The sequence below is a fragment of the Microtus ochrogaster genome, chromosome 10 (genome assembly GCF_000317375.1).
Source record: "Microtus ochrogaster isolate Prairie Vole_2 chromosome 10, MicOch1.0, whole genome shotgun sequence".
Taxonomy (NCBI): domain Eukaryota; kingdom Metazoa; phylum Chordata; class Mammalia; order Rodentia; family Cricetidae; genus Microtus; species Microtus ochrogaster.
In genome coordinates, this window is record NC_022016.1 from 85,591,210 (window position 1) to 85,605,010 (window position 13,801).

The 13,801-nt window shown below is 42.5% G+C and overlaps 1 protein-coding gene across 2 annotated transcripts; it reads left to right on the top strand.

Annotated features, from left to right (window-relative positions):
* Nucleotides 1-3,870: 3,870 nt before the first annotated feature.
* LOC101996136 (arylacetamide deacetylase-like 4) lies at nucleotides 3,871-12,360 on the top strand. Of its 2 annotated transcripts, none has more exons than XM_005353751.1 (4): nucleotides 3,871-4,038; nucleotides 8,142-8,358; nucleotides 9,062-9,125; nucleotides 11,586-12,360. In XM_005353751.1, the coding sequence occupies exons 1-4, from the start codon at nucleotides 3,871-3,873 to the stop codon at nucleotides 12,358-12,360; spliced, it is 1,224 nt and encodes a 407-aa protein (XP_005353808.1). The 2 variants fall into 2 exon arrangements, with proteins under 2 accessions (XP_005353808.1, XP_005353809.1); XM_005353752.1 differs by having other exon boundaries at nucleotides 8,142-8,313.
* Nucleotides 12,361-13,801: the final 1,441 nt, after the last annotated feature.

The window sequence follows — 13,801 nt, forward strand, 5'->3', positions numbered from 1 at the left end:
GAAATCCTCAATAAATAAATAAATTTAAAAAAAACACTAAATAAATATCCAACCTCAAAAAAAAAAAGATTTCACAACCATTAAGCCAGCTCTACAGAAGGTTCTTAAAACAAACACATTCATCGCCACAGGGAAGAATAAAGCACACTTGAAAATATTTAAGCAAGTGGGAGGAATAGGAAAAACACAGAAGATTGTACAATCAACAGAATGGTAAAAAATAACAGACACATTTCACTCTAAATGTTTATAGTCTTAGTTTCTTAATTAAATGACACAGAATAGCATCTTATATTAAAATCTCCAAGAATTGCCCCTCGCCATATAGGACAGACAATACTTATGACAAAAGGATGGGAAAATATATTCCAAGTAAGTGAATCTAGAAGACAACAGCTGTTGTTCTAACAGCTGACACAGCTGACTTTAAACCAAATCTAGTCATAAGAGATAAAGATCACTGCATAGTGATTAATGGGAGAATCCATCAAGAGAACATTTGGTTCTAAACATGTACACACAAAACATTGGTACACCCAATTTCATAAAATAAATATTACTAAAAGGCCAAAGTAACAGGTTATACCCAATGCAGTAATAGTTGGAGGTTCTTATTGCTTCCTCTTACCAGCCAATGGGTTATACAGGATCCCTCCCGTAGAGAAATGCCTGAAATAAATGACATAACAGATCAAATAGATTTGACATCTATAGAACATTCAATCCAACATGAGAATACTCTTTTGTTCAGAAGCTCATGGAATTTTCTCAAAAAAAAAAAAACCAGACCATGTATTATAACACAAGACAAGTATTAACAAATATGGGAGAATTGAAGTAATTCTTCGTGTTCTACCTGATTATAATTGAGCAAAACTACAACACAACACTGAGAGAAACTATAGAACATTTACATGTCCCTGAGATCAAATTGCCTGTTACTGAATATTGAATGGAAAATGATGAAATCAAGAAATTTCTGAAATGAATAAGAATGAAAGTTCAGTATATCAAAACCATAGAATACATTCAAAGCAGTCTAAAAGGGAAATAATAGTGTGAAATATTTATATTAATTCAGAGAAATTCCAAATAGATAATTTTGTGCTCTGCCTTAACACTTTAGAAAAACCAGAGTAGACCGAAACCAAATTCAGTAGATAAAAATAAAAATATAAAGATCAGGGGAGAAATTTATGAAATAGAGATAAATAGAATATAAAGAATAATTAAAACAAAGTATAGATTTTTTTGTAATAATAAATATGATTGACCAACCACAGTAAACTAATCAAGGGAAAGAGAACTCAGATCAAAAACTCTTAAGACCAAAATAGAATTATCATCACAGGTATTTAAAAAATTCAGAAAATCATTAGCGCAATCCTTAATAGATCATATCCCATTGAGTAGGAAATGATAAGATAAATGGATGGATTTTATATGCATATTATTTATCAAAATTAAACATTAGAGATAAATAATTTAACTCTATGACAAGCATCAAGATTGATATAGAAAAAAAATCCCCCAGTAGAAACAGTTTTGGACCAGATGCATTCATTGTACAAATCTACCAGACCTTCAAAAGAGAACTAACATCAAAGCCTTTCAAACTATTTCATAAACTAAGAAAGTTGGAAATGAAACTGTATGAGTCACCTTTCTGTTGCTCTGATAGGCAACCTATGGAAGGAAGAATTTATTTGAACTTGTGGTTTCAGAGAGTTAAGAATCTGTCATGGTGGGGAGGCATGACAATCTGCAGCAGGCATGGTGGGAGGAACAGGATGCTGAGGGCTCACATCTTGAACTCTAGTCAGGAGGTAGAAAAAGCAAACTGGAAATGGTACAAGTCTTTAAACTCACAAACCCTACATCCAATGACTTACCTCCTTCAACAAGACCATGCCTTCTAAACCTCCTCAAGAATTCCATCATCTGGGGACCAAGTGTTAACATACCCAAGCCTGTGGAAGGGGACATTCTTTTTCAAAACACTACATTTATTGAACTCTTTTATGAACTCAGCATTAATCCCAATAGCAAAACTTGATAAACGCACACAATCAAATTATATACATCAATTTTGGGGAGAAAGATGACATTTCTATTGTTGAGATGGAATATTGAAGTTGCCCACTGTTAATATACTGGGATTAATATGTAACTTTATATCTAGTAATATTTGCTTTATGAAGTTGGGGGTAGCTGTATGTAGTGTGTGTATGTTTAGAATTATAATATCCTATTCATGAGTTGTTCTTTTATTCAGGAAGAAGTGTCCATTATCTCTTAGTATCAGTTTTGGTTCCAGACTATTTTTTTCATAGTAGAGTAGCTATAGTGAAGTCCTCTTGTTTTTTAGTTCCATTTACTTGGAATAATTTTTCCATCTTATCACCCTAAGATGTTTGTTTATTTTCTATGACTAGGTGTGTTTTTCTTGAGGGATCAAGGAGATCAATCCTATTTTTTCTCTTTCATAAAAGTTATCTATCACATTGTGTGTTTATGATGTGTCTGCGAGTGCGCACTGTGTGCTTGTGGAGGTCAGAAGACACCTTTCAGCAACTGGGTCCTGTAGTCTGTTTCTGCCACGCTGAGTGCTCCAGGAGAGCTGGTCCGTGAGTGTCTGGATGACTGTCTCTGCTTCCGGTTTCATGAAAGGAGTGATAGTATTTCAGGTGCATGCCACTGTATTTGAGCTTTTTTAATGGGGTATCCAGGGATTGATCCCAGGTTTACAGGTTTGTGTACCAATCGTTTTACCTGCTGCACCACATCATCATCCTGGATAACTTTTTTAAATTACTTTTATTTACATGTGCATCTGTTTGCATGTCACAGTGCATGTATGAAAGCAGAGGAGAAGTTTAAGTACTTGAATTTCCTCATTTCTCATCATGTGAGTCTTAGGGATTGAACTCATGCCATCAGCCTTCACCCCAAGTACCTGTTCCTGTTAAACCATGTCACCAATCCTAAACTGATGATTTTTTTTTAACCAGAAAATTCTCTGCAAACCTCTGCATCCTAGATGGGGTACTGGATAGTGGGAAGGTAGTGAGCCAACAAGTTGGGAATGAGATGTGTTTTCCTCACCCTAATAGACTCTGGTGGGGAAAGGGGGCATTTCTCATGTGGTGCAGTTGAAGGGCCTGCACATTAAGACTGTATAACCCATGTCAACCCCCTTCCCGGGACTCCCCAGTTGCTGGGATGTATAAGAGTCTCATAACACTGTGAGAAACCCACCTCTCAAATCTACTGTTGTCCGAGGTTTTCTGTCCTGCCTGGTCCCCCCAAAGAAATCACACAGAGGTCTACATTAGTTATAAACTAATTGACCTAGTATCTCAGGCTTCTTATTAACTCTTATCACTTATATTAGCCCATTATTCCTATCTGTGTTAGCCACATGACTCAGTACCTTTTTCAATGAGGTAGTCACATCCTGCTTCTTCTGTGGCTGGGCCAAGATTGTGGGCCAAGCTTTCCTCTTCCCAGAATTCTCCTGTTTTCATTGACCCACCTCTACTTCTTGTCTGGTTGTCCCGTCTATACTTCCTGCCTGGCTACTGACCAATCAGCATTTATTTAAAATATAATTGACAGAATACAGACAATTGTCTCACACCAATCCACCTTGGTGAGCGAGATATGATTTTCTGTTCTTTTGTTCACCAGGAAACAAGTACCTCTGTTCTTTTTGGATGGCTTATGTGGCTATCTAGAGTACAGGTCAGTTCAAGAACATGCTTGAAGCACTGGGTTGGAAGATGCAGTGTATAAAAGCAGCTTAGCTGTTTCTTTCAGAGCTTTTGAAGTTAGTTCTTCAGGACAGCAGCTCCTAAGGGTCTCGGGGCCATGGCTGTCCCGTGGCTGCTACTGTTGGGTGGACTGACCACATTCTTCCTGGGACACTTTGTATGGGCTGTGGTTAAGCATTTTCTCACAACGGAAGTTCCTTCTTCTTTAAAGCATCCAGTCAAGTTGAGAGTCGTGCATTGTTTTGTGCTCTTCCTCATGGCCTTGGTGAGTTTGCTTTTGGGGACACCACGGATTGGGGGTGCTGTTTATATCTTATTGTTTCTTCTATTTTCATTTCCCTGTTTCTAGATTCCCACTAGACAGAATCTGAGGAATTTCAGAATCATGGGAATTTCCTATGTTTCTTCTTTCTTCCCCTGTTCTCCCTGTTCCTTTTTTTCTTCTCACTCATATTGCCTTTCCTTCCTTCCTCGCCATGCCCTTTATCTTTTTTTCCTTTGAGATAGTCTCACCATATAGTCCAGCCCAGCCTTGAGCCCACTGCTTCCACCTCCCAAGTGCTGGGATTACAGGCTGCATGACACACTCGCCTCCTGGGCTCTTTTCTGGGGAGTGCAGTGAATTTCAGATGGAGTTGCTGCCCACCAAGCGCTCATCATCTGAGAGGTTCCACCAATACCTTCAACCACAGCTCCATCCTCTTCTTTCTTCCCATCTGCCTGACTACAGGTGCTTTTGGCATCAGTGTGAGAGACCCTGAGACCATAGATTAGCTTGTTCAACTTTGTCCTGGGCACAGGGCAGGCACTGTTTACAGGGCAAATCATGCATGTGATAATCACTCAGCCTTTCAGCATGGCTGCCCTGGAAAGCTGAGCTCTGTGCCAGGGTTGGGGCTTGAGATTGGGGTCAGGGATCAGCACCTGCCAACAAGTGCAGCACATATAAAAAGAATATGGGAGACAGGCAATTTGAAAAAATCCGACGCTCCCATACTGGGGTGCGGGGATACTTGGTAGGGGCCAAACAGAACAGTTGATACCCCAGTGAATTGTTTAAAGGGAAGAGGTCGGGGAGAAGGGGTGGGAAGCACTCAACCAAGCGATCTGATGAGCATTTCTGCTTGGCTCTCATTGGCTGTGAGAGCCTCTTGTTTAACCTGTGTTTCAGAATCCTCATGGGAACAAGGGCATTTTTTTTTTTTCTGATCAGGTAGGTGGAAGTATTAGATTTCAAGTCATAAATCTTCCTAGGCTCTGATAAGTGGTAAAAAATGTATGTTCCTATGCTGTTGGGATTTTTCACGAGGAAAAATGGAACGTGTTGGGGAAGTAAAAAGACTGAGAATTTGAGGCTAGGCTAGAGCCCAGCACCACAAAAGAGGGCTCTGCATCTCCAAACGCCCCTCAAGCACCTGGATCTTTCTATTCATTAGAGCCTATTTATTCATGGCCCCCAAATTCTCTGAGTTTTGATCATACTGTGAGAACATACGGACCAGGGTGCTTGCTGCAAGATAGTGTCTTCTAGACACGCCAGGGAAGCTGCACCCATGAAATCTCAGCTATGGTTGATGAGATTTGACTGCCTAGATAAGGCCTGCACATTAGCAATACCAGGTGCCGTGCCGATGTGGGTGGGGGAAATTGCACAAAACCTCAACGTTAGATGAAGAGCTACAGGTAAGCAACAGCTGCATAGAGAGGGAGGATCCGTTTCTCCAGGGCGAGCTCTGTGCTGGGTCATCTAACCCCAAGTGGTCAGCCCTAAAACATGTCCATAACAGCAACGCTAAGTGGACACGGTAGGTGGTATATACACACGCAGCATGCATGTGTGTGTATGTGTAACATTCTAATTAAAGAAGAGGTGATAAATTTGAGAGGGAGTGAGAGGGAACAGGGACTAGAGAGCTAGAAATGATATAAATGATATTGATACAGTACTCATGTATGAAATTCTCCAAAATTTAAGCAGAAAGAAAGAGAGAGAGAGAATAGCCCCCTAAGCTAAATATTCACAGTTGACAGATACTACAAGTTTTCACCTAAGATGAGGTGATGATCTAGGATTGGTCCTGTAGCATGTGCTTCATATAAGAGGACCCTGCCTCTTCTATCCAGTCCAAAGCCCCTCGGGCATGCTGTCCGGGAGGGAGGCGAACAAGAGGAAATCCAGGTGTTTTAACATACTGAAGATGTGGACGAGGGGATGAGAAGTTTAAGGAGAAGAAAGAAACCTGGAAAGATTCTACAGTTCTCAAAGGAGAGCCTACTCTTGGTCCCAGACAAACACAAATTTGAGAGCCAGAAGCCAAAGGAATGAAATGAGCTTTGTAGTCTCCCAATTTCCCCCTTCCTCCTTAGGTCACTTCTATGGACGTCAGTTTCTCATTTGCAGACAAGGGAGTTTGGAGTGCGGTGATAATGCCCAGTGCTTACCAGTTAGCTGGCAGTAGGGCTCACACTTGAAATCATGCTCGTTTGATTGCAACCATAAATTCTTTCCAGTTCATCGGCTACATTTTATTGAACAACTCTGAACAAGGCACTTCAACTTTGACATGCCTCAGTTTCCCATTTTGTCACAGAGCAAATTCTAGTGCTTGACTTAGAAGGCTCAAGCAAGTTGGTAACTGAAACTACTTGGGCTCGTACTGACACATTATAGGTACCTGGTAAGCACCTGTTGCTCTGATTTTTGTTGTTAGCCCACCATGGTGCTCTCCTTATGACAAAGAAGTACCCTAAGCATGAAGTCCATAGAGGATAGAATCCAGTGACTGTGAGCATTTAGCACATACACTGCGAGACCCTGCAATGTTTCCTGAAACATAGCTGTAATTTATATTAGCAAAGATATATCAGAGTGAGCATATTAGCTTAAAATCAAATTGGAATGGTCAGTGAATTGGTTCACTGGGCAAAAGCTCTTGCCACGAAACCCGATGAACTGAGTTTAAACCATGGAATCCACATGGTGGAAGAAGACAACCGACTCTAAACTGTCCCCTGACAACCTTATATATGCATTACCCCTTTCTTCCAAATCAATAAATAAAATCAGGGCCACAGAACCCATTTGGGGAGTGTGTGCAGGCCTTTTTATCCCTCTGTTAGGGGCCATATCACATCCCTAGTTCATCATATGACTTCTTCCAGTCAATGACACACACAGACTAAGCATCCCCCATATCCCAAAGCTTTGGGTAGCGGTGAGTTGACACTGCTAAGAAACTGTCTTTGCCATCTCAGTCTGGGTACAGTCATCCAGAGAGCAAAAGACGCTCAATGTTTTGGTTTCCTTCATTTTGCTGCGATGAAACACTCTGACCGTAAATGATTTAGGGGAGGAAAGGATTTATTTCAGGCTGCAGCCTCCAGGTCGCTGTTGATCACTGGAGTTAGGACAAGAACTCAAACAGTAATTTGAAGAAGCAGAAACCATAGAGGAACACTGCTTGATGGGTTTCTCAAAAGATCATGCTTATTCAGCTTTCTGATATAGCCCAGGCCCATTTGTCTAGGGAATGGTAATGCCAAAGTGGGCTGAATCACCCTTTAACATCAATTAACAATCAGGACAATCTCACACAGTAATTTCCTCGGAACAATCTGATCTTGCAATGTACCAACTGAATCTATTCTCAGGCAACTCTTGGTTGTGTCAGTTGACAACTAACTGGGACACTGAAGTCAGGGCTATTGCCTGGGACATTCAGTTTTGTCTCTCTTAATGACTAATGGCCACTTAGCCCTAAGCTGGTTTTCCTTCAGGCCAAGTCTTATTTTTTTTTATGTTGCTCAGCAGTACCACAAACCAGGTGATTTACAGACAATAGAAGGTAGTTTGTCTTACAGGGTTTGTTTGGAAAACCCACAAACTAGGTGTCATCAATGGGCCTTCTTTGTATCATCCTGTGGTAAAAAAGACAAGTGTGCCTATGTTCATTTGTCAGAAAATTTCAGCCAAACTCACTCCCCAGGAGACTATGCCAGAGGTAATTATTCCTTTCCCTTCATCATGGACTTAATCCAGACATGGGGCTTCCATGTCTCCACCATTTAAATGATCAGTCTTTTAACACCGACAATGACAACAACATTTCAACATGAATTTAGAGGAAAAGAAATACTTGGGTCCCAACAACATCATCATCCAGTGGAGGTCTTTTAGGAAGAAAAGTATGAACTGCCTTCCTCTTATGAAAGAGTTCAAAGTCAGTTGTATGCCCATGAGACTGTTGTACATGTAGGAAGGAGGCAGGTGAGAAATGGTGACTATGTTTGAACTACGGTAAGTAGTTGCTGCATCTACCTTCTTGCTCTACAATCCCCTGCCCTCACCCCTTCATTTTCCTCCAACAGGGGAACACACTGGAGAAGCTGAGAATTTGCACTATGAACAAGTTTGTTCAGTTTTTTGGTGATATAGGGGCCATAAAGAAGGACCCTACTGTGCTGGTAACCAACATGCGTTTTGGGTCAATCCCTGTGAGACTGTTCCAGCCCAAGGCGATGTCCTCCCAACTCCGGAGAGGCATCATCTTCTACCATGGAGGGGCTGCTATCTTTGGTAGCCTAGGTAAGTGGCTTCCACGTGGGACAGGAGAGGAAGGACCCCATGACAGGCAGAGTCTTGTACACATTCCCATGAGGACCTCTTGGGGTGGGGAGAGTCAAAACAAGTGGAAGTTAGAACTTCTGTTAGAGACTGTAGACGGAAAGACTGGGGATCAAATCAGCCAGTCACGTAGTAATCTCCATGGCAATATTTTAGTCTGTGTCCAGGTTGGGACAGCAATGTCTGAGTGGAGCTATTCTGGCACTGGGTGTCACTCCCTCTTTCCCACTCACAGCACTGGTTGTTCCTGTGTTTTTTTTTTTCCCCACAAAGGCCCCATACTTACATGCATCCCTGAGCTCAACTGGATCACTGATGTGAGAATCTATCCACCTCTCCAGCTCTGCTTTCCCACAGTGGTGGACTAGCTCCATTTTCCATAGTTCCCTTTAGGCTTCTCTCTCTAGAGAAGGGCCCTTCAAAACACACTAGAGAACCCACTCCTGCTATACTTCAGCCTTTCCCATGCACCTTAATGTCTCTCCCATTTGGTCACTTTGACTTCTCCTTGCTCTTGATATGCGGAAGCACGTGAAATTCTCTGAACTTCAGAGAGGGGATGTCAGCCATGTTCGTTATGGTAGCTGCTATTCATGGGGCTGCGGCATTGCTAAGTTCTGCGTGTTCTCATCGCAACTGGTCCACGCTGGACCTTCTATTGCAGACACATACCACAACCTGTGCAGTTTTCTGGTCCGGGAGACAGACTCAGTATTGCTATCAGTGGGGTAAGTGGCCTGAGAGTCCTGGGACTGTTGATGACTTCTCCATTGGAGGCAGCATTCATAGTGTGGGCTTTTGTTTAAACCAAAGATCTCCAAAAGAAGCCCAGGGATGCTGATTCTCTTACACATGGTCCCATATACATGGGCACACTATGATCCGAACAACAGAAGTCTGAAAAGATGCCCCCAACTTGCAATGCGAATATGAGATTAGAGAGTGCCATGCCCATATCAAGGCTGGGTGAGGCAATCCAGTAAAAGAGAAAGGATCCCAGGAGCAGGCAAAAGAGTCAGAGACATCCCCACCCCTACTTTTAGGAGCCCCACAAAAGCCCCATGCTAAACAAACACAGCATGTATGCAGAGGGCCTAGGGCAGACCCATGTAGACTCCATGATTGCTGCTTCAGTCTCTGGGAGCCCCTATGAGCCCTGTTTGTAGATTCTGTGAGCTGTGTTCTCCTTAACCCCTCTGGCTCTTACGATCATTCCTCCCCCTCTCTGCGGGTTCCCGAGTTCCACGTAATGTTTGGCTGTGATCTCTGCATCTGCTGCCATTAGTTGCTGGAGGAAGCCTCTCCGATGATGATGGGCTAGACACTGATCTACGACTACAGCAGAATATCTTTTTTCTTTTTTGTTAGTCATGTTTGGTTCTATCCTAAGTCTCTGCGATATCCAGATATCCAGTGTCTGGCATGGGCTCCTTCTCATGGCTTGGGCTTCAAATTAGGCCAGTCATTCTCACAATGACTTTTAAAGTCTATGTTAAGAAAAATCTTAATACGAGCCACTCTGCCAATACAAAGAACTCCAATTAAACCAAATTAGACCAAATCAAATGCCTGTGTTTAATTAATGATGTACTCCTAGATGGCCAGGAAGCATGGCAGCGCAAAGACAGAGGAAGTACACGTGCAAACCCAAAACCACGTGTTCCTTTTCCCCATCCCCACAAGCCTAAATACCCTGTGGGAATGGTCCTGACCCTCTCTGGGAAGGGGTCAGTGCTTGGCAGGCTGGGAGTTGGAGTCCAAGCTCTTGGCAGTCTGGGGTAACAGTTCCAACTCAATATTACATTCTAGCCTCTTTGGATATTGGGGTGTCAGAGGGCTGGGGTCTCACTTTTGACCAAACAGTCTAAACTTCTAAACTTTTCCTCAGAAAAACAGTATGATTGAGATTTTCACAGCAACAATCTTACTCTTGGCACCAGCTCCACATTAGTTACTTTTCTGTTGCTTTAATAGAAACTCTCTGACTATAAACCATTTAAGAAAGAAAGGGTTTATTTTGGCTTATGGTTCCCAAGGATCAGAGGCCATAAGGGCAGGGGAGGGAGGGATATCAGCAGGAAAACGGGGCAACACATCTCACCTGTACATGGAAAGCAGAGGAAACCAAAACGGGAAGCAGGGTGAAGCTGTGGACTCTTAGAGTCAGCCTTCAGTGACGTATTTCCACATCCCCTAGAGGTTATAACCGTCCCAAACACCAGCACTGAGACCAAGTGTGTTTAAATACACGAGTCTATGTGGACATTTCTCATTCAACTGTCTTATGTAGTTTAAAAAGGTCTATGTGTTTTAGTCTTGGCAGACCTCGCAAATGAATAGCTATATCCACGAGAATCTTACATTGTTCCTCTTGTAGCAGTCCCAAGAGTCCCTCCATTAGACTATTAGGGCCAGGGTCTCTCCTCTGGCTTTGATGAAAGTGGCGGGGAGAGTCTGATGCACGATGTTCAAAACAGTGCTGGCTGGGCTGCAAGTGTGGGAGCTGGAGCTGTGAGTTGGCAAGTGGCCATGGATGTCCGCAAGCTTTCTCAAGGTGTACGTGGTGCTCAGAGTGCCCAGCACAGGCACAAGAGTGGTCCAGTTGGCTGTGTGACTATTAGTCACTTCCTCATGGCAACCAGGGCAACAAGGAAGAGTTTAAGAGCTCTCAAATAGGAGGTAAAACTACCCCCTTCTCATACTTTTAGCTTAGCTACAGAAGAATAAACATCGAAAGGAATGTTTATGAACAGACCTTAGTATTAGCATCAATATCAATTTGAAGGGTTTCTAGCTGTAGTTTTAACAATGATCAACATGTCCCCAGTACATCAGGAGAGGTGTCCCCCGAATCTGTGTCAATAGAAGTAGTAGTTCCAAATGACTTTTCTGGGTATTTGGTGGCTAACTGACTTCTAAAGGCAACAGCTTTGAACTCACCTTATCCTGTGTGTGGTTGGCTCATCCGAGAGAAGCATGGTGTGGGCAGGAATGGAGAATCCTGGGTTAAATGAATGACTCTGGGTATGCTCCTCAAGAAAAATGATGGTTACCACGTTTACTTATTAGAAACACTCTGGGGAATCGAGTCCGGTTCAGTCCCCTCTGAGAGTGGAGGATGGGGATTGGAATGGCCTCCAGTTATCCCTTTGTGAATAAGCATGCTGTGTTTGCTCCTTCTCCCTTAGGTACCGCAAGCTTCCTCACTACCACCACCCTGTCCTTTTTAATGACTGCCTGAGTGCCACGATCCAGTTCCTGAGAGGCCTGGAAACCTATGGGGTGGACCCCTCTCGGGTGGTGCTCTGTGGAGAGAGTGTTGGAGCTTGGGCTGTGGCCACTATCGTCCAGGTCTTGCTCAGTAGCCCTAGTCTCCCCAAGATCAGGGCTCAAATCCTGATTATTCCAATAATCCAGGCCATTAATTTCTGCTTACCGTCTCATCAGAAGAGTAAAAATGTCCCATTTCTTACTAGAGAATTCATGATTTTCTGTTTGTGTAAATACCTGGCCATTGACGTCTCTTGGAAAGATGCCATGTTGACAGGTGCTGTCATACCTCTGGACAAATGGAAGAAGTACAGGAAATGGATCAGCTCTGACAACATCCCCAGAAGGTTCTGGAGTCAAGACTTACAGCCTGAGTTTCTTGGATGTTTTAATGAGGCTGCCTATCTAGAAACAAAACACATTTTCGATGTACAAATTTCACCTGTCTTAGCAGATGACAAGATCATTGCTCAGCTCCCTGAGGTGTTCCTGGTGACCTGTGAGAATGACATCCTCCGGGACGATGGCTTGCTCTACAAGAAGCGCTTTGAAGACCAGGGGGTCCCTGTGACCTGGAACCATGTGGAGGATGGCTTTCACGGGTGCCTAGTATTGTTTGATTGGAAATTTTTGTCTTTCCCCTGCTCCGTGACAATAGTCAACACCGTTGTTGGTTACATAAAGAATATATGACAGTTACCCTGAGCTCTGAGTGTAATGAAATAAAAGGTTTCCCGTGCTGTGGGCTTTGCTGAGTTTTGTTCTGGGCAGAGAAGCTCACATCATGCAAAGTCTAAGAGAGCAGGATGAGGTAGAAATCAAAGACCTGGTAACTTTATAGGAAGGAAAACCCAGCGCATGTGCTTCCAAGGCGAATTAGTCCATGTTCTATCTTACACTGTCATCTGCTGCTGCCATTCAGGGGACAGAAACATCAAAGTGAGGAAATAGGTCTGGGACTTTTGTGCAGTTCTTTTGATATGAGATTTAAATTTTCACAATAGCAGCTAATTAAAGATGAAAGACACGAAGATCAAAATAAAAATGAAACTCAATGTATGCAGCGAAATGTGAGGATTGTGCAGAAACAGAATACCAAATTTTCAATAACACCAGAAGAGAAACTACATCTGAGTGTAAATTTAAAGAGGAATTCCAACACAGCATAATCAAGAATTTGAGGTTTCTCATAATGGGTATTAATTTAGTCATGGCTTTTCGAGTTTTTGAAATATCAGAGATACAATTATTGAGATTTAACTCTGGGATACATTTCTCCCGAAAGTCCTCCTTTCCCTTCTCCTGTGCTTATTTTAAGATTTTCAAATCATCTACCACCTTCTCTCTCTCTCTCTCTCTCTCTCTCTCTCTCTCTCTCTCTCTCTCTCTCTCTCACACACACACACACACACACACACACACAAACACACGTGCCACATAGGAAAGAGAACATATGGTTTTGTCTTTTGGATCCTACTTTAACTCAATAATCTATTTTCCACTTATATCCATTTAAAATGTTTTTACCATTCTATTTTTTTTTGAAGTCTGGATAAAAATCCATTGTGTAAGGCTGGTAAGGTGGCTTAAAGGGTAAAGGCACTTGTCACCAAGTATGATAACCTGATTTTGATTCCATGGACCCATACGGTGGAAGTAAAAAAAAACCCAACTCCCCCAAATGTCTTCTGACCTCCATCTGTGTACTATAGCAGGTGTCCCTCCCCCAGACACACAATAAATGAATAAGGTAATAAAAAAACATTCCATTGTGCCTGTGTACCACACTTTTGTTATCTGTTCATCTATTTATGGGCATCCTGCCTGATACCATTTCTGCGCTGCTATAAATAGAGCAGCTATTAGTTGGATGTTCCGGTATCTCTGTAGGTGTATATGGAATCTTTTGGGTGGATGCCCAGGACTGGTATATGTGGGTCATTTGGAAGTTTGGTTTTAAGCTTCTTAAGAAACCTTCACACTGATTTCCCTCATGGCAGTACAAGCTTATACTTCTTTTTTTTAAATTGATTTCTATTGATCTTTACATTTCTCTCTGCTCCCCTCCCTGCCTCTCCCCTCTCCTCTTCAACCCTCCCTCAAGGTCCCCATGTTCCCAATTTACTCAGGAGAT